At 42.9% G+C, this 27,016-nt stretch overlaps 1 protein-coding gene across 1 annotated transcript in view; it reads left to right on the top strand.

The window, feature by feature from the left end:
• The window catches only part of KIF15 (kinesin family member 15), a 2,415,358-nt gene that overhangs the window by 540,446 nt on the left and 1,847,896 nt on the right, over positions 1 to 27,016 (top strand). The window contains exon 9 of the mRNA XM_044065522.1: positions 203 to 328. Coding sequence (XP_043921457.1) covers positions 203 to 328 — 126 coding nt within the window. The remainder of the gene's footprint in view (positions 1 to 202; positions 329 to 27,016) is intronic.

Raw genomic sequence — 27,016 nt, forward strand, 5'->3', positions numbered from 1 at the left:
GATTGCCTCTGTTCGTCAGCACAGTTGATAAATTCAGCTGTTGAATAATTTAAAGAATATTTGCATTTAGCAGTTACAATAACCTGTAGATTTGTGCCTTTCACTTGTATGCCAGATTATTTAATCAGGTTCATTATTATGCAAGGTTGATACCTTTAAATTAAGCTTAATATTTGCCATATTTTGTTTATTTGTATTTCAGGAAGCCAGCAGCATTAATCGATCTTTAAGTTGTCTTGGCCAAGTCATCATGGCACTAGTTGATGTAGCCCATGGAAAACAGAGGCACATTTGTTACCGTGACTCCAAACTTACATTTCTTCTACGGGTAATTGCTAAATCATGTTCATGGAAACAGTGTTTCTTCATGGTTTGTCCTTGTAAAATGTGAAATAATTGTTAGATTTAATTTTTATGTTGAATTTTAAGTTTTTTCCTCTAAGGTTTCCAGGAGATGTTTTATAAAGTAGTTCAGACTTTAAACATAAAACAGTATTTATTTTGAATGTGTACAGAAATGCACATTGTTTACTTGGTTTATTGTATGTCTGTTTAATATACTGTGGGTAGTAGGACAAATAACGTAGAAGAAATAGCCTTCTGTAATGTCACAGTAAATTCAGCATTAGTGTCTCTCATTTAAAGATTCAGAATTATTCCACTCAGTGGAACAACCACTTCCATTTTAAAGCGTTTTGTTTTATGTGTAGGTGTTTCGTGTGTGAACATGGTTTCGGATCTAATTGAAATGTTTCTTCCTCTTTTTTATTGTTTGTAACCATCTTAATTTTGTGTTTTATTGTAGGCAGTTTGCACTTGTCATATGCAAGTCCCCTATACCATTTCTTGCAGTTGCACTCTTTTTCTTACTGAAAAGAATTCCAGCATTTATTTCAAAAATTAATTCTTCATCCCACCACACTCCACTTATTTTTAATAAAATATTCCATATCCTGGACGCAGTTCATCTTTTATTATCCTGATTAGTTGCACTGATATTTAATGGTTGCTGAGTAGATTTTCATGTGCTGGTGTATGTTCAGTTAAGATTTTGGACTGTTATAGAAGGTTCTTGCTAAACATTTAAATTGTAGTTTTAATTTTACAAGTGTAGCTGAGTACTTCAAATAAAAATGAATGCCATACCAGCAGGTAATGCATGATGAGGTATACGGTCAGATTTATAGTTAACCACTTTGTTTTCAAATGCTAACATTAAGTTAAGTGAATGCAGAATATAATAGATTATTTTAGTTTGTTGACCATTGCTCCTTAGGAAACACATTTAAAAAAAGAGTAAAATGCCCTTCAGTCTTCTGTAATATGTTTTGAGTTTGTGTTCATAATGTGAATTATTTTTCTGTTTTGTTGTCCTCCCTCCTGTATTGCACTGTTATAACATTCAAGTAATGTTCATTGATGTCCTTCAAGGATGCATCTGCAGTCCTTACAAATGGGTTGTCCTGTCGTCAGGCAGCCCTTCGGTCGGCCGGATTCCAAAGTCTGGGTCCGGCTTTGGCTGGTGTCGCACTTCACCCGACGTCATCACTGCAGTTTTTCGGGTATAAAGGCATCAGCCGACGCCATTTTCCTCAGTCTTTCTTGCCGCGTGGTGCCCGAAGCAGAAGCTGTTCGCAAGTGCCGGTCGGTCAGATCCAGAGATTACTACTACCGAATACTACTTCGAAGACTTCTAAAAAGCTAAGTACCCCGTTGGGGACTCTTTCTTGCCTCAGCCGATGTCAGAGAAAGTGAATAACTGTTTATCTTGTGGGAAACAAATACCTCATAAAGATTTCCACTCCTACTGTATATATTGTCCAGACCACGACGTAGCAGCTTGTCTAGCCTGTGCTTCTTTTAACCGACGGACGCTTAGACGTCGGTTGGAGTTTGCTGAACAGATTTTCGGCTCTGATTTTGCCTATATTATGCCGTCGGATCCTCCGACAATGCAAATTTCCAAAAAACGTAAAGAAAAGGACCGACACTCGCGGTCCGCGGTTTCGGCTGAAACTGCGATTAAACAAACCGCGAGTGTCTCGTTTTCGGCCGAAACCGAGCAAGCGGTTCTTTCTTCAGCCGAAACTATGCCTTCTACCGAGGCCTCTTCTAACCTGGTAGAATCGTCTTCTGAAAGCCAACCTTCTGTTGCGGTTTCTCAGGAATTATCAGACACTATTCCCCTGGATATTTCAACCCCTGCACGTGGAGCTGCCAGGCCTCCTGCAGCCATGTCTATTAAGGCCGTTGCCAGGGCTAAAGCAGCCAAAGCTTCAAAAACTGTGCCTGCCAAACCCCCCTCACACAGGCCCAGCACTAGCTCTCATATGCTTTCTTTGGCTGAAGATCTAATTTCTTTAATTCGTGGATCCCAGCCTCATCCAGACAGGTCCTCTCTCCCACCTCCAGAAAAGAGGCCTAGAGCAGAGCCCCCTGAACCAGTATCCACTGATGATTCCTCTGATGACTCAGAACATACAGACCCTCCTGAGGCTTCTTATTCTCCTTACGAAGACTCTGATGCTGAAGAGTCCATTCCTTCAGCCTCTCCACCTGAGGAATCTTCCTTTGGGGAAACCTTGCATGCTATGAGGGAACAATTTCAGTGGCAGGGCCAAGATTTCTCAGACTCCAGAAAAAGGCTTAGAACCTTTCTACATTTGCCACAACATAGGCCTTTAGCTATACCTCCAGTTCTTTCTGTTGTAGATGATGCATTTAATGATGCTTGCACTGCTCCTGATTCATTACCTCCGGCCCTGCTAAGCCCGATAGGTTCTACAGGGTCCCGGACACTCATCACCATTTATACAAGGCTCCTTTGCAGATCCAGAGACTATCTCCCAGAGCCCTAAAGCTGTAGCAGCTACTTCTACTAAAAACCCCCTCCCTCTGAAAGGGAATCCAGGTCCTTAGAGAGATGGGGTAAAAAGTTTACACTTCTGCTACCTTGTCAGCTAGGGCTTTGAACTGCCAATTTCATATGATTCAATATCAAGAGTTTATGCTTGACCAGTTAACTAAAAAGCTGTCCTTTGAAGAATCTTTAGATAAAAAATATGTTCAGGAAATGGTACATAACATACAGCAAGTTAGTAACCATTCTTTAAAATGTGGCTATGATGCACTGGAGGCTTCCTTTAGATCAGCCATGACTGGCACAGTTATCAGGAGACATGCATGGTTGAAAGAACAGGCATTACCAGACCATGTCAAATCAAAGCTTTTGGATGCACCCATGGACAAGGTCAATTTATTTGGTTCCCCTGCTCAGCAGGTACTAAAAAAGATGGAAGAGAAGGCGAAATCTGTACAAACGGTGAAAGATTTCTTACAGGTTCAACCTCCAAGGTTTAGCAGGAACTGGCCCTCCAAGAATTGGTCCTTTCCGGACTCCTCTAAGACACAGAGAGGCAGGAATAGACGTTCTAGAGGCAGAAACCAATCCAGTGGTGCCTACAGGGGACGCCAGTGGCAAGGTAACAACCAGCGAGGCACGGACGCAGCCACCACCACTACAACAACTCAATCACAGTGACTTGACAGTGGCACCGCCTACCATGGAACAACTAGAAGCACCCTTAGGCGGAAAGCTAACCTTATTTTCAAAGAACTGGCATTGCATCACAAGGGAAAAATGGATTTTGCAAACTATAGACCAAGGTTACAGGTTCCATTTCCATACTCTACCAGGGAAGAGAGGAATGCCAAACCTACCACCTACTCAAAGGGCAGAAGCTCTAACGCAAATATCTCAGCTATTAAGAATGAGAGCTGTGGAAAAGGTACCATCTATGGAGCAAGGAAAGGGATTTTACTCCAGACTCTTCCTGGTACCAAGGAAAGAAAACAAATGGAGACCCATTCTAGACCTGTCCGCTTTAAACACATTCCTCATTGTTCCAAAATTCAAAATGCTGACCCTACAGCAGCTTCTTCCCATGCTGGGCAAGGAGTCTTGGCTCATAACTCTAGATCTCAAGGAGGCATACCTGCACGTCCCTATACGACCAATTTGCAGAAGATACCTCAGATTTCTTGCAGGATCAGAGCATTATCCATTTTCAGCATTGCCCTTTGGCTTATCTACTGTGCCCAGAGTGTTCACGAAATGCCTGGCATCAGTAATTGCTCATTGCAGACTTCAGGGGATCCAAATTTATCCCTACCTGGACGACTGCCTGATACAAGCGGACAACAAAAGCAAGCTAACAGAAGACTTACAAAGAGTCATTTACCTGCTGCAAGCCTTGGGATATACAGTCAATATAAAAAAGTCAAGGCTGATTCCATCCCAAAGAATAACCTTTCTGGGTGCAGAGCTGGACACATCAAAACAAATGGCATTCCTGACTGCAGAAAAGAAAGAGCAACTACCTCTCTACTTCTTGGCATTAACAAAGCAGAACCATCTAAGTGCAAGAAAAGTACTGCAAGCTCTAGGCTTCATGGCATCCTGCATAATTCTGGTCCCTCATGCCAGACTGCATATGAGAAAGCTACAGTGGTACCTAAAGAATTTGTGGTCCCAACACAAGCACAGTCTAGAAACCAAAATTCCAATAATCCCATGCCTGAAGCAGGAGTTCCTATGGTGGGCTCAGGCCTGTCAATCAAACACAGGATTGCCCTTCTGCAACAGTCAACCAAGCCAAACCATCACGACAGATGCCTCAGACCTCGGTTGGGGGGCACACATGCTGGGCAAGTGCATACAAGGCTTATGGACTCAAGACCAGCTGCGCCTACACATAAATCTAAAGGAAATGCTGGCAGTAAAATTGGCAATCCAGTCATTCAGACCATTTCTCCAAGAAGGTCAGTTGATAAGGACAGACAACACCACAGTTATGTGGTACATCAACAAACAGGGAGGCACACATTCATATCCTCTATGCCGGCTGGCACTGGACCTATGGGATGTGGCCCTGAGCTACAACATTCAGTTACAAGCAATTTTTGTACTGGGAAAAGAAAACATTCTAGCAGACATATTAAGCAGAACTACCACAGATGCCCACGAATGGATGCTACATCCGGACATCTTCAAAGCCATCACAAGAAAATGGGGATTACCACAAATAGACTTGTTTGCATCCCCACTCAATCACCAGCTAAAGAAATTCTGCACAAGGACGTACCACCCACTTGCTTGGAAGGTGGACTCCTATCTTTCAGTTGGAAAACCTAACAGCATACGCATTCCCACCACTTCCTTTGATGCACAAGGTGCTTCTGAAGATCAAAGAGGACCGTCCAAGGATCATTCTGATAGCCCCAGACTGGCCAAGACAACATTGGTACCCATTGCTGAGGAGCATGTCTCGGGAACAAATATGGACACTACCCCTGATCCCATTACTGTTAACACAGAACAACTACAACATCCTGCATCCAAACCTGAAAACTCTGCAGCTAACTGCCTGGAACATTACATAACAGAAATTAACCCAAATTTATCCCAAAGGGTTAAAGACATAATCCTGGAGGCTCGTAGACCTTCAACAAGAAAGAATTATGCAGCAAAATGGAAAAGATATCTCATTTGGAGTACTGCAAAGGGAGAAGATGTGACACGGGTAAACATAGCCAACATCCTGGAGTACTTGGCAGAGCTCTTCCACACAGGCCTGTCCTATTCCTCCATCAAGATACATGCATCAGCTATTTCAGCAGAATACAGCTTGGATCCTCCTGTCTTCTCTCATCCTCTGCTCAGACAGTTTCTGAGAGGAATTAAAAATGTAAAACCTCCCAGGAAACCACCATTGCCAGCATGGGACTTGAACTTTGTGCTAGAAAAATTGACACTTCCCCTTTCGAGCCAGCAGCAACAGCAGAATTACAATACTTATCCTGGAAGACTGCTTTCCTGCTGGCAATAACTTCAGCAAGAAGGGTCTCTGAACTACAGGCATTAATGGCAGTGCAACCCTTCCTGATCTTCCATCAAGATAGAGTGTCCATGAGAACAAACCCTACATTTATGCCTAAGGTGGTATCCAGAGTGTCATTAAATCAGGCTATCCACTTACCTACATTCTTCCCAAACCCACAGAACAGGAGAGAAAGACTCTTGCATACCTTGGATGTACATAGACAATTACGCTACTACCTGGACAGGTAAGTCCAATAGAAAAACTGACCAGCTTCTGGTAGCATATGCCACAGGAAAGGAAGGAAAACCAATTTCAAAACAGACAATCTCCAAATGGATTGGAAATTGCATTAGATTTTGTTACTCCTACCATAGAAAGAAAACTCCAGAGAACATTAGGCCTCACTCCACAAGGGCTACAGCCACTACCACAGCTTTCTTACGAGGAGTGGCTACCAAGGACATTATAGAGGCTGCTACTTGGACCTTCGTGCATACATTTGCCAAGCATTACAATTTACCTTTATACTCTAGATCCCGAGCGGGTTTTGCCACTGCTGTTTTGCAAGAGATCCTAGCTACACCATAATCTCTACTTTTTTCCTCCTCCCCTTGTTTAGCTATGGTATTCTACCCATTTGTAAGGACTGCAGATGCATCCTTGAAGGACATAGTACAGTTTTGTACCTACCATAAATGTAGATGTCCGATAGGAATGCATCTGCAGTCAGGATTACCCTCCCACCTTCCCCTCTGAGGTACTCCTAGGGTATTTGCCATCCTTCAGCTAGCTTGGGGGGGATCTATTATGGTGTATTTGTTTGTATATATGTACATACATGCTTATTTTATGTGTTTGTTCTCTACTATTTGGAAACATTGGCATTTATCCAAATTTAGCCATCCAAGAGGGCACCTGGCATCTGGGGCAAGAAACACTGAGGAAAATGGCGTCGGCTGATGCCTTTATACCCAAAAAACTGCAGCGATGACGTCGGGTGAAGTGCGACACCAGCCGAAGCCGGACCCAGACTTTGGAATCCGGCCGACCGAAGGGCTGCCTGACGACAGGACAACCCATTTGTAAGGACTGCAGATGCATTCCTATCGGACATCTACATTTATGGTAGGTACAAAACTGTACTTTATATGGATTATTGCTACACAGGTATAAGGCACTGACTGAGACCAGGGAAATTCTAATGACTCTAGCACTGTAGGAACCAGGCAGGGTGGCTAGAAGTGTGCATTTGGCCTGGGTAGCCTTTCTGCAGGGAGGGAGGCTGATTGGTACTCTGTAACCCTGCTTTATATTAGGGTATCTGAAAGGCAGCAGGAATGGTTGAAACTTGTGCATACAGCAAATACTGTAGCAGGATATTATGCTCATGAGCAGAATGTTCAAGTGCTCCTACATCACTGGGCCCATCATTGCTGGCAGTTGTAGACAGGCTGCTTATGATAATGGAGATGAGGCTGTCTGATAAGTCTGATAGTTGCTAGGATGACACTCCTAAGAGGAACAAGCTAATAAGTTTACAGATGGGTGAAAAAGCATTTTAAAAAAATCAGTGATGCAGTCAGTGTCACCCTCATAGAGGGGCTAGAGTTTGATTAAATGTTTAGGTAATTGGCCATGCTCGCAAGGGAGAAGGGGGTATACCCATCCAGGGGTGGGGGTGGGACAGAATAGGAAGTAAAGCTGCAGCAGTGCCTTGGAGGAAGGAGTTATTGCATAGAACGATGTTTATCGTTCACACTGCCTCAGTGACGTATGGGTTCTGTGCCTGCGCAGGCCCCCACTGGTAGCTTTCCTGAGCTCCGAATTCCTTCTGACTCTCTGACAGGAGATTGGCCAAGTCCCCCTTCCATCAGGGAAAGCCTTAACCCCCTGTCACAAGAAGTCAGTTATTCAGTGTTTTATTGCCAGCTGTGCAAGACTCTCACAGTTGAATCTTCTCAGCAGCCTGCATTGGTGGATTACAGCTTCCAGACTCAGACAAGATCTCTTTGGAACTTCCATTCCTCTTTATACTTTTGATTTCTTTCTGCTTTGTTTGTGTGTGTGTGTATTTATGTATATATATATATATATATATATGTACACGTGTGTGTATGTATGTGTATATGTATATATTTATGTATGTATATATGTATGTGGATCTACTTCAGTAGATCGAACTTTTACTAGTTCAAACCACATATGGCTGAGACCATATGTTCGAACTCGTAAAATTTCCAACACTGACGTAAAAACATAAAACCAAAAAATCCAAAACGAAACGTCTATAGCAGGGGGGCTACACCCCCCTGCACCCCACACCCCCCCCTTACTTAAATATACCAACTCCGAGATCGCACTACATTGCGGAAATGGGAAATCTTCCCTTTCTGCACTGTACGGCGATCTCCATTCAGTCATCGGGTTTTTACAAGTTGAAACATATGATCTCGGCCATATGTGGTTCGAACTTGTAAACGTTTGATCTACTGAAGGGGACCCATGTATGTATGTGTGTGTGTGTGTATATATGTATGTGTATATATATATATATATATATATATATATATATATATATATATATACATATACATACATACATATACATATATATATATATATACATATACATACATACATATATATATATATATATATATATATATATATATATATATACACATATATATATATATATATATATATATATATACACACACACACACACACACACACACATGCGCGTAATGTGTGTGTTAGCTTTTTATTTTAATATATTTGCTATTTACTAGTGCTAATTCCTCTTGGAATTCTGACTTACTAGTGTGTCGTTTGTATGCTTAATAAGCAGTTGTATGTTTTTTTCTAAAGTGTGTTATGACTTGTACTGAGAAACTAGTTCTGTGCTGCTAAGTTGAGCAGCAGAAACTGCCTTGTTGAGGGGCCTTGTTTATCTGCTTCATTTTGAAGCTCTGACATGAAAATTTTGCATTTTTCCACCCTTTCTTCATTTTTTCTGATACATCTGATTTAACAATGCTCTAGCAATTCTTATTACATCATGATTTTGCCACAGTTACTTTATTTGCATTTACTGTGGATGTTTTTTTCATTTCTTATAAGAGAATATCTAAATGTTCATGGATGCTGTTTTGGGAGGGTTTTTTTAATTTAATTTTTTGACATTGTTTGGACAAGTGAAGTTTGCTTAGTACTGTATGCTGTTTACTACACCATGGAGGCTGTAGAACAAGACTTAACACCTTTTAAACTTTTTAGAATATATCTTATGCAGTTTAGCTCCATGTGGTATGTGGGCACATAGTTTATATTTTCTATTGCACTTAGCTATTAATAGTGTCAGTGTATTTATTCTGGCTGGTGTTTTTTCCCTTGACTTGATGGATTCTGATATGACTGCCCACCGTCAAATCAGGTTGAACCTAAAAAGAAAACAAAAGTCAATAAAAATATGCCTTAGCCTATGTTTTATGAATCTGTTGCTTTATGCTGGCCAGCAAACCACTTTTATTCCCCCTCACCCTCTGGTGTAGGCCTGCACCCCTTCCAGTACCCACTCATCCATCCCCCTTAGTTTATAAATATTTTGATGGTATCCAAACTTACTGTGTTGGTGGTTGGTTTTGGTTATTTGTGTTGGTGCTTTTTGGCTGCTGATTGCTGGTCTTCAGGCAGTTCTTTCTTCTTCTGGTCCTTCCTACTTGACATTAAAAGCCTGAATGACTGACTTCCTGATTGGAGAAGCTTAGCCAATCCCTTTTCACAGAGAGTCAGAGGAAGGGATTCAGAGCTTTGGAAAGCTGCCAGTGAGTTTGTACAGGTACATAAACCCATACATCTCTGAGGCAGTGTGAAATTCGAGCATCTGCTGTTACAGGTAAGAAGCACTTGTACAACTGCTCTTTTTGCGGACTGTGGGCTTTTGTCTCACCAAGCCACTACCTGATAGTAGCCTTTGTTGACAGGTGTACAGGAGTGTGCAGTCGTATAGACGAAGGTGTTGATTCTGTGTGATGTTGTGGGTGGCCAATCTCTCTTTCCAGAGGTGGTGTTAGCACTGTATTAGTACTGTCATTTGCTGGAATGCCAGAGAGAGCACAAGCAAACTTCACGACAGCCTGTGTGTGATGTTTTTTCTGGAATTGACACTGTCCTATACAGTACTCTGTTCATCGTATGGGGGAGCAAATGGTCCGACAGTGGAGAATTTAATAGTCAGCAAGCAAGGTGTGGGGTGCAGAAAGCACTTGGAGGAACAGCTATTGTTGCAGACTTTGTTTAGTTTTGGAACTTGCTGTAGGCAGACCTTAATCTTTAGACTGATATTTTCAGCAGTCTGGTGTCTCCTACTTCATGCTGTTGCAGTCTTGAACCATGTTTCTTACTGGTTGTTTGTATTCTGTAAAAGAGCCACTCACATGTTTCTCTTGTATTTTTTTTATCTGAAATAAACTTACTTAGATTAGCTTTTCATTGTAAAGGCATTTTAGGCTTAATTTCCAAATCTGTTGTAATATCTTAATGTATCATTGCTGTGACAGCAGTTGCATTTTCTTTCGTATATAAATGGCGTGCCATCAGGAAGTCATTAACAAGTGATGTCCTTCTATTCTTCTGTTGCAGTATTCCTAACATAAGGGAGTCGCCTGCCAAGGCGATGACCCGATGTCAGCCAGTATACCGAAGTCTTTTACTACCTAAGGTGCGTGGTACGTCTGACGTTGGCTGTCAGCAGACGTCTGCCATGTATGTGCGCACCACTCTCAGAACTTTTTTGCTGCCAGTCGCATCCCCAGTCCCGGACATCACTCTGCTGTCGCAATGGCTATTCAAAAAGATAAGTGCCTCGTTGGGGAAACCTTTTGATGTTTTTCGTGTTTCACTGTTGCAGTCATTACATTTGAGTTATCTGCTTGCAGGTAGCCCTCAGTTGGCCTGATTAACAAAGTCTTGGGTCCTTCGTCAATTGCTGTCCCGTCTTCCATGATGTCAGATCATCAGAGGTATAAAACATGCAGCCGATGCCATTACATCAGTCTTTCTTGCTGTGCGGTGCATGAAGCAGAAGCAGTTACCAAGTGCCGGTCGGCCGACTCCTGAAATTTTTGTTTTCGAGTTTCAGAACTGAAGTCTTCAACTAAAGCTTAGTACCCCATTGGGGAAACTTTTTCTTGCTCCTTACTGATGTCAGTAAAAGTTAATAATTGCATTACTTGTGGAAAGCAAATACCTCATAAAGATTTTAATTCGTACTGTATTCCTTGCCGCCTAGGCCATGACCACGACGTACCTTGCTGTCTGTTTCATGCTTTATTTAATCAGCGCACTATCCATCGTCTGTATATTTTTGCCTCTAAATATTTTGGTTCTCTGTTTAATTATCCAGAAATGTCATCAGTTAGCCATCCAACTATCGGGATTCCGAAAAAATGCAAAGATAGACAGAGACAGGCTGCCGAGGTCCAAAATCGCCGCCGACGCTTCTAAGCCAGTCGCCAGTTCGTTGGTACTCAGAGGCGCTTTTGCAGCCCCTGATACCCGCTACTTCTGATTTGCAGGCCTCTACTGAGTCCCGTTTGGAGTCCGGTATGCCGTGAGATGCTTCAACTATGGAACCCACGAATGTCTCTACCTTGGATGGGTCCGGAGCCACTGTGCAGGCACCGGCTTCTGAGGGTGTATTCAGGCCTACGGACTTGCATATTAAACAGACGCCTCCTTCTTTACTTAGGCCTAAATCTCGATCCATGCCTAAAAAACTGACGCCAAGGCCACAAGCTCAGGCCTCTATGCCTAAAAACAAATGGTAAGAATGGCTGAAGATCTAATAACTCTAATCAGGGGTAGCCAACCTCCCCCCCCCCCTTCTAAGAGGCCTAGGACTGAAGATGATTATGAATCTTCTGATCAGGGTTCTGTTTTTTCTGATTCTTCTGATCTGGATTTGCCCTTATCTACTTATGAAGATTCTGATGCAGAGGACTCCATTCCCTCTGCTTCCTCTCCTGAGGATTTTTCTTTTGAGGAAACCTTACATACTCTAAGGGAGCATTTCGACTGGGAAAGCCAGGATTTTTCTGATTCAAAAAAGAGGCATAGGGATTTCCTTCTCCTACCTCAGCATAGGCCTTTAGCTATTCCTCCTGTACTAGACATTGTTGATGATGCTTTTTCGGAATCTAGTTTGGCCCCTGATTCCCTGCCTCTTGCTCCCAAAAAACTAACAGATACTACAGGGTACCTTCAAGAACGAAAAAACAAACTAAAGCAAACCACCGCCAACTCCGAATAGACCAGGATGTCAATACAGTCCACTGTTGAAATATTTCCACAACGAGAAGACTAACGCACTCCGTAAATAAAAAATAAAACATTTTATTAAGCTATATTCCAAAGCTTTTCGTTGGTGCCTTACACCAACTTCTTCAGATAAATGAATAAATACATTTGCGCCATTACAACTGATCTTTAAGTATTTAAAACAAAAACACACCCCCTATCCATCTGATAAAACATTTAAAGGTACCATTCTTTGAAGCTGAATAATACTGAAGTATAAATACAAATCATTGTAAATGTAAACTTGAACATATTAAACTTATAAAAATGAAATCCGATACTCTGAGCTAAACTATGTATAAGAAATTAACAATAAAAACAATTCACTCAATAAATATAACAAAGAATATAATAAAAAAATATATATAAATGAATGAATATGTGACAGGTTCCTAGCCTCAAATAATATAAAGACATGTATGCGTTGTGATGACTAGCATAAAGACAGTGTCAGCTCTTATGTACAAGATTTGTAGATTAAAGATTTGCATCATGCATACATACTATATTAAAGATATAAAATATTTTGGCTATATAAGATAGGTCAAAACGATATTACATAAACCGCTCAACATAACTAAAATAAAACTGTCGACAAATTTACATCTGAAGAATTCTGTAAAGAAATTCTATATGTAAAAATGATAATAATAAATATAAATTCTATATATAAAAATCTATATACAAATCCTGTATAAGATCTAAACCAACAGGAAAAGACTTATTCAGTTGAAAATTCATTGCATTCCTAAAAGTTATTTACATTATTGAAATACATTACCAGCTGCTTAAAATTATAGATAAAACTAGTACCGAACCTACAACAATTAATAGAGTATTATTAAGCAAATCCTTGTTAAAATTAAAAATAAGATATTGCTAAGATGTTAATAAATAATTGTTAGATCAGGGACTTGAAATAGATCAGGGATTTGAAATATTTCAAAGAACGAGAGGGACTTATTGGATGCTTTAAGATCCTCACCGGTCAGTTGATGCAACCTGATAAGGGGGATGGATTGGTTGCCATGGACTTGGACGAATATACAGATAGGTTGCTGGCTATCCTTTCCACTGAGACTTTTGTAGGGAAATATCCAAGAGTGAATTGAATTGTAGTATGAACCGAGTGCAGTCATATTTCGAGGATGTATTCATTAATGGATCGTTGGATATGGATGTATACAATTTCATCTCAGTGTCCTCACCACGCATCCCTGTGTTATTTGGAAACCCCAAGATCCACAAGAGCATCGAAGACCCCCCCATGCGTCATCTAGTGAGTGCTAGAGGTAGCATTGCCTATGCGGCGGCCAAAGTGGTGGACAGTATTCTTAAAAAGTATGTAGTTCATCTACCACATATTTCTAAAGACTCTTGGTCTTTTTTGGAGAAGGTCGGATCAACTACATTCAGTGGAAGTTTTTATTTTTTGACCATCGATGTAATTGACCTATATTCTTCAATCCCTCAAGAAGTTGCAGTCGAATGGATCCAACTAGAAATGTCTTTTCTTCAAGCACCAACCAAAGAGATTTCAATGGTAGGCGAATTGTTGGACATCATCTTGAGTTGCAACTTTTTTTCATTTAATAATCGATGGTTTCATCAGTTGATTGGTGTCCCGATGGGGTCCCCTTGTGGGGCCAGTGTAGCCAAACCTGGTCATGGCCCATTGGGAAAAAGTTTTTGTCCTTTCTAGTACCTTTGTACAGGAGAAAATCTCCCTGTAAACAAGATTTTTGGACGATATTTTTATTTTGTTCAATGGCGCACTAGAGGAGGCTCAGGAATTGGTGGCTAGTTTAAATAATTCACCTGTTTTTCTGAAATTTACATCAACCATAGATTCAGAAAGAATATCTTATTTAGATGTGGAGCTTTCTAAGGATAGGGGTCAAGGCCAGTTTCAAGCTAAAATCCATCATAAACCGACCGACCTCCAATTCCTATTTGCATTATGACAGTGACCACCCGACCCATCAGAAAAGAGCTATAGTTCAGGGCCAACGTGTCAGGGCTGCCAGGATGGTGTCAGATGACAGCGACTTTCTAGATGAGTGTGGGTTTATTTCCAACTTGTATTTGTGCCGAGGATACCCGGAAGCCTTGATCAGCGAGTTGTGCTCTGAAGTTAGGGTTAAGAGGGCTAACGCCCATTTTCTACCTATTTTAGGCCGTTCTGATCTTGAAGTAACCCCTCAAAGACCTCGTCCTGACCTTCAGGAGAGTAAGCCTAGATCTAACCTAATCTTGACTTTCAACTTGGATGCCAATGAAATAGTGGCCATAATTAAGAGGAATTGGCGTTTGTTATCTGATGTATTCGGAGGGCTAGGGTTCAACCAGTTTCCACTGGTGACATTCAGGAGAAGGCCCCAACATCAAAGATATTTTGGAATCAAGACACAACCTTGTCACCTCACGATCTGGGATTTATAAATGTAACATGTGTAGGTATTGTAGATTTGTTAAAGCGGGCACAGCTTTTTCGATCAGAAATAGGAAGTTCCTCATCAGAGGGTGGTTCAACTGTGCCAGTTGCCAAGTGGTATACCTTGCTCAATGTGCGTCATGTCCCGGTTTTTACATTGGTAAGACCGACAGGAAATTACAGGACAGAATGTATGAGCACTTATATGCCATTAAGAGAAAGAAAATGGACAACGCCTTGGCTACACATGTTCATGATGATCCAAACCATGAGTTCACATTCCCAGTCATTGACCAACTGTATGCTGGTAACTCAGGGGGGTCAGAGTCACTTAGACTGGAGTGTAGAGAACTCATGTGGCAGTTGAGGTGGGATGCTTCCCATCCCCCTGGCCTCAATAGCTCGTTATCCATCAGTTGTTTCCTTAAACTTAGAAGTTTAGTGAGGTGACGAGCTTATTGATGATAGGAGCCCTTTTTTGAGTAGTTTATAGTTTTTGTTTTAATTGGTGAGGCATTTCAAGTCCCTGATCTAACAATTATTTATTAACATCTTAGCAATATCTTATTTTTAATTTTAACAAGGATTTGCTTAACAATACTCTATTAATTGTTGTAGGTTCGGTACTAGTTTTATCTATAATTTTAAGCAGCTGGTAATTTATTTCAGTATTTCAATAATGTAAATAACTTTTAGGAATGCAATGAATTTTCAACGGAATAAGTCTTTTCCCGTTGGTTTAGATCTTATACAAGATTTATATAGATTTTTATATATAGAATTTATATTTATATTTATTATCATTTTTATATATAGAATTTCTTTGCAGAATTCTTCAGATGTAAATTTGTCGACATAGTTTTATTTTAGTTATGTTGACTGGTTTATGTAATATCGTTTTGACCTATCTTATATAGCCGAAATATTTTATATCTTTAATATAGTATGTATGCATGATGCAAACCTTTAATGTACAAATCTTGTAGATAAGAGCTGACACTGTCTTTATGCTAGTCATCACAACGCATACATGTCTTTATATTATTTGAGGCTAGGAACCTGTCACATATTCATTCATTTATGTATATATTTTTATTATATTCTTTGTTATATTTATTGAGTGAATTGTTTTTATTGTTAATTTCTTTTACATAGTTTAGCTCAGAGTATCGGATTTCATTTTTATAAGTTTAATATGTTCAAGTTTACATTTACGATGATTTGTATTTATACTTCAGTATTATTCGACTTTAAAGAATGGTACCTTTAAATGTTTTATCAGATGGATAGGGGGCGTATTTTTATTTATTTTAAATACTTAAAGATCAGTTGTAATGGCTCAAATGTATTTATTCATTTATCTGAAGAAGTTGGTGCAAGGCACCAACGAAAAGCTTTGGAATATAGCTTAATAAAATTTTTTATTTTTCATTTACTGAGTGTGTTCGTCTTCTCATTGTGGAAATAACAGTGGACTGTATTGACATCCTGGTCTATTCGGAGTTGGAGATACTACAGGGTCCCTGAGTCCCACAAGTTACTTTTTAAAAATCCTATTGCAGATCCAGAGACTATTTCACAGCGGCCCAAGGGCATTAAGGCTTCTACTGCTAAAAATCCTACCCCTTCTGATAGAGACTCCAGGGCGCTGGATAGATGGGATAAGAAGGTTTACACTTCTGCAGCCTTGGCCATTAGGGCTTTAAACTGCCAGTTTCATATGTTAAAGTATCAGCAACATGTTATTGGACTGCTTAAACAGAAAATGATGTTGATTCCCGACTGTGTGGAAAATAAAGAATTACAGGATTTAATGCATTCTGCTGAACAAGTTGGAAAACATACTTTGCAATGTTGTTTTGATTCATTAGTGGCCTCTTGCATGGGCTGCTGTTTCTGGGTCTGTGCTCAGAAGGCATGCTTGGCTTAAGGAGCAATCTTTGCCTGATCATGTTAAAGCTAAATTGTTGGATGCTCCTTTAAATCAGGACCACCTGTTTGGCAACAAGGCTGAGGAAGTTCTTGAAAAGATGGAAGATAAAGCTAAATCTCTGCAAACTGTAAAATATTTTTTTACAAGTTCAGCCTCCTAGGTTTAGTAGGCACTGGCCCTCTAAGAATTGGTCCTTTCCAGCCCCTTCCAGGTCTTCTCAAGCCAAACCCAGACACTGCAAAAACCCCAGGTTTCAGTCCCAGGGGACACACACAGCTAAGCAGTGGGGGCCCTCCACTTCCAAATCTGGGAATAATAAGACCCCCCCCTATAAGTAAACTGTCTCAATGACTTCCTTTTAAAATTTCCAAGTACTTATCAACCGACTGCCACTTTGGGGGGGAAAGGTTCCTCTTCATGCAAAGAATTGGGAACTCATTACCCAGGACAAATGGGTTTTAAATATAGTGTCCCAGGGATACAGATTTCACTTCCACATGTTGCCAACACCAAGTGGGTGGCTGGACCTAGCCCCAAATCAGTGGGCAGAGGCCTAAAAACAAGTACTTTCTCTCTTAAGCATGGGGGGCTATTCAACTGGTACCAGAAGATGAAAGGGACAAGGTTTCTACTTGAGACTTCTCCTGGTACCCAGAAAAGACAATTCATGGCGTCCTGTCCTGGACCTGCCTACTCTAAACAACTTTTTGGAGATTCCAAAATTCAAGATGCTGTCTCTTCACCAATTACTTCCTATGCTAGGCAAAGATACCTGGTTGGCAAGACTAGATTTAAAAGAAGCATACCTGCACATCCCAATCAGGGAATTTTGCAGAAGATACCTATGCTTCAAAGCAGGCTACACACACAGTTCTTTGCACTGCCCTTTGGCTTATCTACTGCGCCCAGGGTATTCACAAAATGCCTAGCTGCAGTTATTGCATCTTGCAGGCAAAGAAATATTCAAATATACCCATACCTGGGCGATTGTCTAATTCAGACAGAAAGCCAGGACATCCTTTTGAATCATCTGGCCTTTGTAACAGAGGGTTCTAACTTGTCTGGGGTACACCATAAACGAAAAGAAATCCCACCTGGTACCCTGTCAACAAATTATATTCCTGGGAGCAAGCTTGAATACAATTTCCCAGATGGCTTACCGCACGCCAGAGAAACAAATTAATTTGACAACCTACTTCAAACAAGTGGCCACAAAAACCTTGCTATCTGCAAGGCAAATACTGCAAGCCTTGGGGTTCATGGCCTCCTGCATTCGTCTAATTCCATATGGAAGACTGCATAGGAGGAAACTACAGTGGTATCTAAAAAGCCTATGGTGTCAACATTCGCAAGACCTGGAAACAATGATTCCTATCATACCTTGCCTACATCTAGAGTTCCTTTGGTGGGCAGAGGCCTGCCATTAAAACAAGGGACTACCTTTCACACCACCACCTGCTGCCCAAATCCTAACAGACGCATCAGACTATGCATGGGGGCTCACCTGGCAGGGAAGTGCATTCAGGGCATGGGGGGCTCACTTGGCAGGGAAGTGCATTCAGGGCATGGGGGGGCTCACCTGGCAGGGAAGTGCACTCAGGGCAAATGGAACCCAAGTTAAATGCACCTGCATATCAATCAAAAAGAAATGTTAGCTGTACAGAATGCTCCAACAGCCTTCAAGGACCACATTCTTCCAGGACAACTAATGGTAAAGACGGGCAATACCACTGTTATGTGGTACATAAACAAGCAGGGGGGTACACATTATTACCCCCTCGGCAGGCTAGCCATGGCATTGTGGAACACAGTCTTGAGCTAGCAAGTGCACCTACAAGCTCAATTCCTGCCAGGAAAATTAAATACACTGGCAGACGGACTAAGCAGAAAACTCATGGACCCACACGAGTGGAAACTGGAACCAAGGATTTTCAACATGTTGACAAGCAAATGGGGGAGCCCAGATATAGACCTGTTTGCATCTCCCCAGAACTACCAATTGGGCAAATTGTGCACAAGGACTCCCCACAAACAAGCCTGAAAAGTGGATGTTTTGTCCTTCAGCTGGAAAAAACCCATTAGTCAATGCCTCCCCCCCCCTGCCTCTGCTCTCCAAAGTACTACTAAAACTCAAACAGGACAAACCAAGGATGATGATTGCTCCAGACTGGCCGCGCCAACACACTGGTACCCTCTTCTGCACAGTGTGTCACGGTTATCTCCATGGCACCTGCCTCAGACTCCTCCTCTGCTGTCTCAGCAGGAGAACCAGATTCTGCACCCTCAGCTTCTAACACTGAACTTTGTAGCCTGGCTAATTACTTAATCTCTCCTTTAGCATCCCTCAGCAAACCTGTGATGGATATCATTTTAGAGGCAAGGAGGCCTAGTACTAGAAAATCTTATGCTGAAAAATGGAAACGATTCTGTACCGGGAACCAGTCTCAAGGGATGAGCACAGCAGCGTCCAATTTGCCTCAGATTTTACAATACTTAACTGAGATGCTACAAGGGCCTGTCTTTTTCCTCCATTAAAATTCACGCCGCAGCCATTTCAACTCATTATAACACAGAACCTCCCCTCTTCTCTCATCTACTGCTCAAGCAGTTCCTTAGAGGGGCCAAAAATTTGAGACCACCCAGGAGAGCTCCAACCCCAGCCTGGGACCTTAACTTTGTCTTGGCGAAACTCACTCTACCTCCTTTTGAGCCAGCTGCTACTGCAGACTTAAAATTTATTTCTTGGAAAACAGCTTTCCTTTTAGCAATCTCTTCAGCTAGAAGGGTATCTGAATTACAGGCCCTTATGGCAGTGGAGCCTTTCATCATCTTTCATGCGGACAGGGTGTCCTTCAGAACCAATCCATCCTTCATGCCCAAGGTGGTATCCAGTGTGGCTCTTAATCAGTCCATTCATTTGCCAACCTTCTTTCCCAATCCACAGAATAAAGGGGAATGGATACTGCATTCCTTAGATGTGCACAGACAAGTTAGATTCTATTTGGACAGGACTAAACTTCAAAGGAAATCTGAACAACTGCTGGTGGCATTTGCTGCAGGGGCCGAGGGGAAGGCTATTTCAAAGCAAACCATTTCTAAATGGATAATCCATTGCATTCATTTCTGCTATAAACACCATGGAAAACCTATCCCCCAGGGGATCAGACCTCACTCCACCAGGGCTGCATTTACCTCTACAGCCTTTCTTAGAGGCGTCCCTACCAGGGACATCCTAGAAGCTGCTACCTGGAGTTCTGTACATACTTTCACCAAGCATTATCATTTGCAAATTTTCTTTAAATCCAGAGCTGGCTTTGCCACTGCAGTCTTGTAGGGCCTTATAGCTGGCCCTAATGCTGTCTAAATTCCTCCACCCAACCATAGCTTTGGGAATCTACCCAATTGTAATGACTGCAACAGTGAAACACTAAGAACATAGTAGAGTTGTGTACACTTACCATAAATGTAGATGTTCGAGTTTATGCACTGTTGCAGTCCTGGTTACCCTCCCTCCAGCCCCCTAACTTCTTTGGCTATATCTCTTTCCTTTACTATGCTTAAAAGCCTTTTTGGTGCATTTGCTTTTTTGTTGGAGGTATATCTTAGTGCTTTTATATTTAATTGCTTCCCATTGGGGGGGCACCTGACATCTGGGGCAAGAAAAGCTGATGTAATGGCGTCAGCTGCATGTTTTATACCCCTGACGACCTGACGTCATGGAAGAAGGGATAGCAACCGACGTAGTACCCAAGACTTTGATAATCAGGCCGACTGAGGGCTACCTGCAAGCAGATAACCCAAATGTAATGACTGCAACAGTGAATACACTTGAACATCTACATTTATGGTAAGTGTACACAACTGTACTTTTTTTGTTACCTTTTCTTTATTTCTGAGTTTCATGTTATCCAGAAAAGGGAAGTGTGACTGTGGACTACAGATTCCACATAAAGACAGTCATACACAGTGCCTTTTATGCCAAGGCCCTTAGCACAGTCATAAATCCTGTACTATTTGCCAATCCTTTGTCCCGAAAACCATCCAGAGTCTGCTATCCTCCCTTGCAATCTACCTAGAAAACCAGTGTCTCAAGCTTCTAGCAAAGAGCGTGATCGATTCCCCTCCGGACCCGATGACCGAGCCTGTAAAATGGAAAGCCAAAAAACATAGGCCCGAAACTGAAACTGCGCACCTCTCGATTCGAGCATCACTCCTGAAGTGCATGAGAGCTTGGAGACGCATGTCTACTGAGATCCAAATCCACATACCAAGCCCACTTCACAGGCTGTGTTGGCTCTGGATGTTTGCACATCTAGAGAGGCTTCTCAGATGTCGTCTTCCAGCGTCCAGGGGGAACAAAGGATTATTGTGTCCCAGGGCCCTAGGGGAATTACCCAGATTGTTGTTAGGGAGAATGTCATATCCGATATTGTAGAATGCAGGCCTGCATCTGGCCCTCCTCTTTTGCACCACATAGTAGAAACAAAAGACCAGGCATGCCTCCTTCCCCTGACCCACAGAAGGAATGGCTTTACTTTTCTCAAGGCCTCTTTAAGGCCTTTATGGCCCTTGGGTCTCAGTCAGGTCACTCTGATGTCCTTCAAGAATGCAACTGCAGTCCTGACATATGGGTTGTCCTGCCTCAGGCAGCCCTTCGGTCGGTCGGATTCCAAAGTCTGGGTCCGGCATCGGCTGATGTCGCCTCCTCCCCGACGTCAGAGCGGCTGGAGTATAAAGGCATCCGCCGACGCCATCTTCTTCAATCTTTCTTGCCGCGAGGTGCCCGAAGCAGAAGCAGTTCGCAAGTGCCGGTCGGTCAGCTCCTGTGTTTTCAGTTACCGAAGTCATCTAAAAGCTAAGTACCCCGTTGGGAACATTTTTCTTGCCTCAGCCGATGTCAGAAAAAATTGAAAAAGTTAATAATTGTTTGTCTTGTGGTAAACAAATACCTCATAAGGACTTCCATTCTTACTGCCTCCCTTGCCTGGGCCCAGACCACGACGTCTCGGCCTGTGCTGCCTGTGCTTGCTTTAATAAGCGCACACTCAGGCGCCGGGCAGAATTTGCCGAAGACTTTTTTGGCAAATCTTTCGCTTATATCATGCCGTCAGAACAAACGACAGCACAATCTACCAAAAAACGCAAGGACCGGGACCGACATCCTCGGCCCGCGTCGTCCACCGATACCACGCCTAAGCCCTCCGCGAGTGCATCGGCCCCTTCGGAAGTGGTAATTCAACCTCCCCAGGCCGACGACACCACTTTAACGCGTTCTTCGGTCCCAGAGATTTCAACGGTGCCGGTTGTTGACTTCCCTCCAGAAACCGAAGCTCTAGATTTACCCAACACCATTCCTGTGGACAAGGTTACCCCTGCACGTGGGGCAGCTAGGCCTCCGGTATCCATGTCCATCAAGGCCTTTGCACGTGCTAAGGCTGCCAGCCAGGCCAAGGCCCATCCTAAATCTACTGCTCTGGGTCCCTCTTCTGATAGACAGATCATGACTCTTGCTGCAGATCTAATCTCTCTTATCAGGGGTTCTCAGCCACACCCAGACAGAGGTTCTCAGCCGCCTGCAGATAAAAGGCCTAGAACTCAGCAGACAGACACCCTCTCTTCAGATGAAGCCTCTGGGGATTCAGAGCACTCAGATACTCAGGATGAATCCTTCCAGGCCTATGAGGACTCAGATGCTGAGGATTCAATTCCCTCTGCCTCCCCTCCAGAGGATATTTCTTTTGGTGAAGTTCTCCACTCCATGAGAGAACATTTTCAGTGGCAGGGTCAGGATTTTTCTGACTCCAGGAAAAGGCTATGTACCTTCCTTAAGCTTACCCCAACACAGACCTTTAGCTATTCCTCCAGTGTTGGATGTCCTTGATGATGTATACTCAGACTCCAGTGCTTCGCCTGATTCTCTCCCTCCTGCTCCTGTCAAGCCTGACAGATATTACAGGGTCCCTGAAACCCATAAGCATCTCTTTAAGGCCCACTCTGTGGATCTAGAAACTATTTCACAGGGCCCCAAGGCAGTGGCTACTTCCTCGGCCAAAAACCCTCTGCCCGCTGACAGGGAAGCTAGGTCCCTGGAGAGATGGGGCAAAAAAGTTTATACCTCTTCCACCCTTGCTATGAGGTCACTCAACTGCCTTTTTCATACATTTCAGTACCAGGATTACTTAATGGATGATTTGCAGATAAAGTTAGCCTCTCCTGAGCCTATAGATAGAAAGGCATTGCAGGATTTGGTTCATAACACTCAGTAGGTTAGCAATCATTTTCTTCAGTGTGGTTATGATGCATTGGAAGCTTCATGTAGGGCAGCCATGACAGGGGCCGTTATACGTAGACATGCTTGGTTGAAAGAACAGCCACTGCCAGACCATGTTAAGGTTAAGCTCCTGGATGCACCTCTGGAAAAACAGAAGCTTTTCGGTGCTAATGGACAGGATGTGTTGAAATCTATTGAGGAAAAGGCAAAATCAGTACAGACTGTTAAGGATTTCCTCCAGGTTCAACCTCCCAGGTTCAGCAGGAATTGGCCTTCAAAGAATTCGTCCTTTCCAGACTCAGACAAGTTTCAAAGGGGAAAGAACAGGCGTGCTCGAGGTTGAGGGCATTACCGAGGCTCCTACAGGGGCCGCCAGTGACAACCAACAAATCAGAGAAGTTGCGCAGGGAGTTCACCTGCACCACAGGGACAATCACAATGACTTGACTTTCACTCCGCCTACCAAGGCTCAAAGAGAAGCACCTCTAGGCGGAAAATTATCCTTATTCTCAAAGTACTGGCACATTTTAACCAAGGACAAATGGATTCTGGACATAATAGACAGAGGTTACAGGTTCCACTTCCACACCTTACCAACGAGACAAGGCATGCCAAACCTGCCACAAAATCAAAGGGCAGAGGCTCTCTTACAAGTTTCAAAGCTATTACAAATAAAAGCTATAGAAAAGGTTCCTCCTCAGGAACAAGGCCAGGGATTCTATTCAAGACTGTTCCTTGTTCCAAGAAAAGAAAAGCAATGGAGGCCTATACTGGACTTGTCCGTTCTAAACACCTTCCTCATTGTGCCAAAATTCAAAATGCTGACGTTACAGCAACTCCTTCCCATGCTGGGCAAGGGGTCTTGGCTGGTTACTCTGGACCTCAAGGAGGCGTACCTGCATGTCCCAATCAGACACAGCTGCAGAAGATACCTCAGATTTCTTGCAGGAACAGAGCATTATCAATTCTCAGCATTGCCGTTTGGCTTATCTACTGCGCCCAGAGTATTCACAAAATGCCTGGCATCAGTAGTTGCACATTGCAGACTCCAAGGGATTCAAATATACCCTTACCTGGATGACTGCCTCATACAAGCAGACAGCAAACAAACCTTGATAGAAAACTTGGACTATGTCATTCAGTTGCTACAGGCTTTGGGATACACAGTCAACATTCAAAAATCAAGACTATTGCCATCCCAAAAGATTATTTTTCTAGGAGCAAAACTGGACACACAATCACAAATGGCTTTCCTCTCAGAGGAGAAACAACAGCATTTACCAGATTACTTCAAAAGCCTAGCAAAACTTACCCAGCTGACCGCAAGGAAGATCCTGCAGGCCCTGGGTTTCATGGCATCTTGCATTCTTCTGATCCCTCTGGCAAGACTACACATGAGAAAGCTACAATGGTATCTAAAAAGCTTATGGTCTCAACACGGCCACAACCTAGAAGACGTAATACCACTCATTCCATGCCTGCAAAGGGAATTCTTGTGGTGGGCTCAAGCAAGCCATTTAAACCAAGGCATGCCTTTCAACAAAGTTCAAGCGAGTCAAACCATTACAACAGACGCCTCAGATCATGGATGGGGGGCACACATGGAGGACAGATGCATTCAAGGTCAATGGACTCCCACGGAAATGCCTCTGCACATAAATCAAAAAGAGATGTTGGCAGTGATGCATGCAATAGAAGCCTTTGGAAAATTTCTTCAACAAGGCCATCTGCTAATAAGGACAGACAACACCACTGTCATGTGGTACATAAACAAACAAGGAGGCACTCATTCGTATCCCCTCTGCAGACTAACAATGGCTCTTTGGGAAAAGTCCCTAAAAAACTGAACATCCATTTGCAGTCCCAGTTTGTTCCGGGCAAGGACAATGTTCTGGCGGACAGGTTGAGCAGAAATTTTGTGGATCCACACGAATGGATGCTGCATCCACACATTTTCTCACAAATAACTGCATGGGGAAGACCGTACATAGATCTCTTTGCTTCTCATCTCAATCACCACCTGGGCAGGTTCTGCTCAAGGACACACCACCCTCTAGCCTGGAGAACGGATGCTCTCTCCTTCAGCTGGAATACCCTAAAAATCTATGCATTCCCTCCTCTACCATTACTGACCAAGGTGTTACTGAAGATCAAAGCAGAGCAACCAAAAGGAATATTGATAGCTCCAGACTGGCCGAGGCAGCATTGGTATCCCTTGCTACTGAGCATAACTCACACCAAACCATGGCCCTTGCCCCAATGGCCTCTGCTCCTAACTCAACACAATTACAGGACTGTTCATCAAAACCTGCAAACATTACAGCTGACAGCTTGGAGGGTTCCATGACTTTGTCCCATGTCCCCCTCTCCGAAAAGGTTCAGGAAATCTTGCTGGAAGCACGCAGACCTTCCACCAGAAAAAACTATTCGGCCAAGTGGAAGAGATTCATCATCTGGAATGCCAAAAAGGGCCAGGATGCATCAATGATGAGCATACCTCAGATATTAGAATACTTGGCAGAAATGTTTCATAGTGGCCTCTCATATTGTTCCATTAAAATTCACGCTTCAGCAATCTCAGCAAATTTCAACTGTGACCCACCTGTGTTTTCGCATCCCTTGCGAAGACAGTTTCTAAGAGGGATAAAGAATATCAAACCTCCCAGAAAACCACCAGTTCCTGCATGGGACCTCAACTACGTCTTGGAAAAATTAACTCTTCCTTCTTTTGAACCAGCAGCATCTACAGAAATGCAATTTCTCTCCTGGAAAACGGTCTTCCTGTTGGCAGTTACCTCAGCAAGAAGAGTCTCGGAGATACAGGCCCTCATGGCAATACCTCCCTTTCTCATTTTTCATCAGGACAGAGTTTCTCTAAGGACCAATCCTTCATTCATGCCAAAAGTGATATCCAGGGTGTCTCTAAATCAAGCAATTCACCTGCCTACTTTCTTTCCCAATCCTCAAAATAAAGGGGAAAAGCTGCTGCATACTTTAGACATACACAGACAATTACGCTACTACTTGGACAGAACAAAGACCACCAGGAAGTCGGACCAACTATTTGTAGCCTATGCTGCCGGAGTGCAAGGAAAGGCAGTCTCCAAACAAACAATTTCAAAATGGATTGGACACTGCATCAGATTCTGTTACTCCTTCCATGGAAAGGGTGTGCCAGCCAATATTAGGCCACACTCAACCAGAGCTATAGCCACATCCACAGCCTTTCTAAGAAGAGTGGCTACAAAGGACATTCTAGAGGCTGCTACATGGAGCTCCGTGCATACATTTACCAGACACTACAACCTGCCTTTATACTCCAGATCCCGAGCAGGCTTTGCTTCTGCAGTCCTGCAGGGTCTTTTAGCTACACCATCCCTTGCTTAGATCCCACCACCCCCAGCTTGGCTATGGTATTCAACCCATATGTCAGGACTGCAGTTGCATTCTTGAAGGACATAGTACAGTTTTGTACCTACCATAAATGTAGATGTCCGATAGATATGCAACTGCAGTCAGGTTTTCCCTCCCTCCTACCCCTCTGCTTTTTTCCTTGGGTCCATTCCCCCTTTCCTTTCCAGCTGGGGATATCTGTTATGGTGTATCTGTTTATTACTGTTGTGCATGTCTGGAATTTTTTGCTTATCCATTCACAAAATTTAGCCTTCCTTGGTGGGCACCTGGCATCTGGGGCAAGAAACACTGAAGAAGATGGCGTTGGCGGATGCCTTTATACTCCAGCCGCTCTGACGTCGGGGAGGAGGCGACATTAGCCGACGTCGGACCCAGACTTTGGAATCCGGCCGACCGAAGGGCTGCCTGAGGCAGGACAACCCATATGTCAGGACTGCAGTTGCATATCTATCGGACATCTACATTTATGGTAGGTACAAAACTGTACTTTTCTTCTCCAGCCGGGCCTTCTTCCCCTAGGAAGAGACCTAGGCCTCATATTACCTCTAATGAAGACTCCTCTTCTGAGGAAGAGAATGAGGACTTGGCTTATTTCTCCCAAATTCCCTCCCCTTTGGATTTTTCCTACCTGAAGAGGACTGCAATGGGACAGATTCCCTCATGGAGATTTCTTTCAGGGGGGAGGGACTATCTCCAAAATGCGTGACAACTTCAAGTTATTA

This window comes from Protopterus annectens, chromosome 3.part0, assembly GCF_019279795.1.
Source record: "Protopterus annectens isolate FY-2018-M chromosome 3.part0, PAN1.0, whole genome shotgun sequence".
Taxonomy (NCBI): Eukaryota; Metazoa; Chordata; order Ceratodontiformes; family Protopteridae; genus Protopterus; species Protopterus annectens.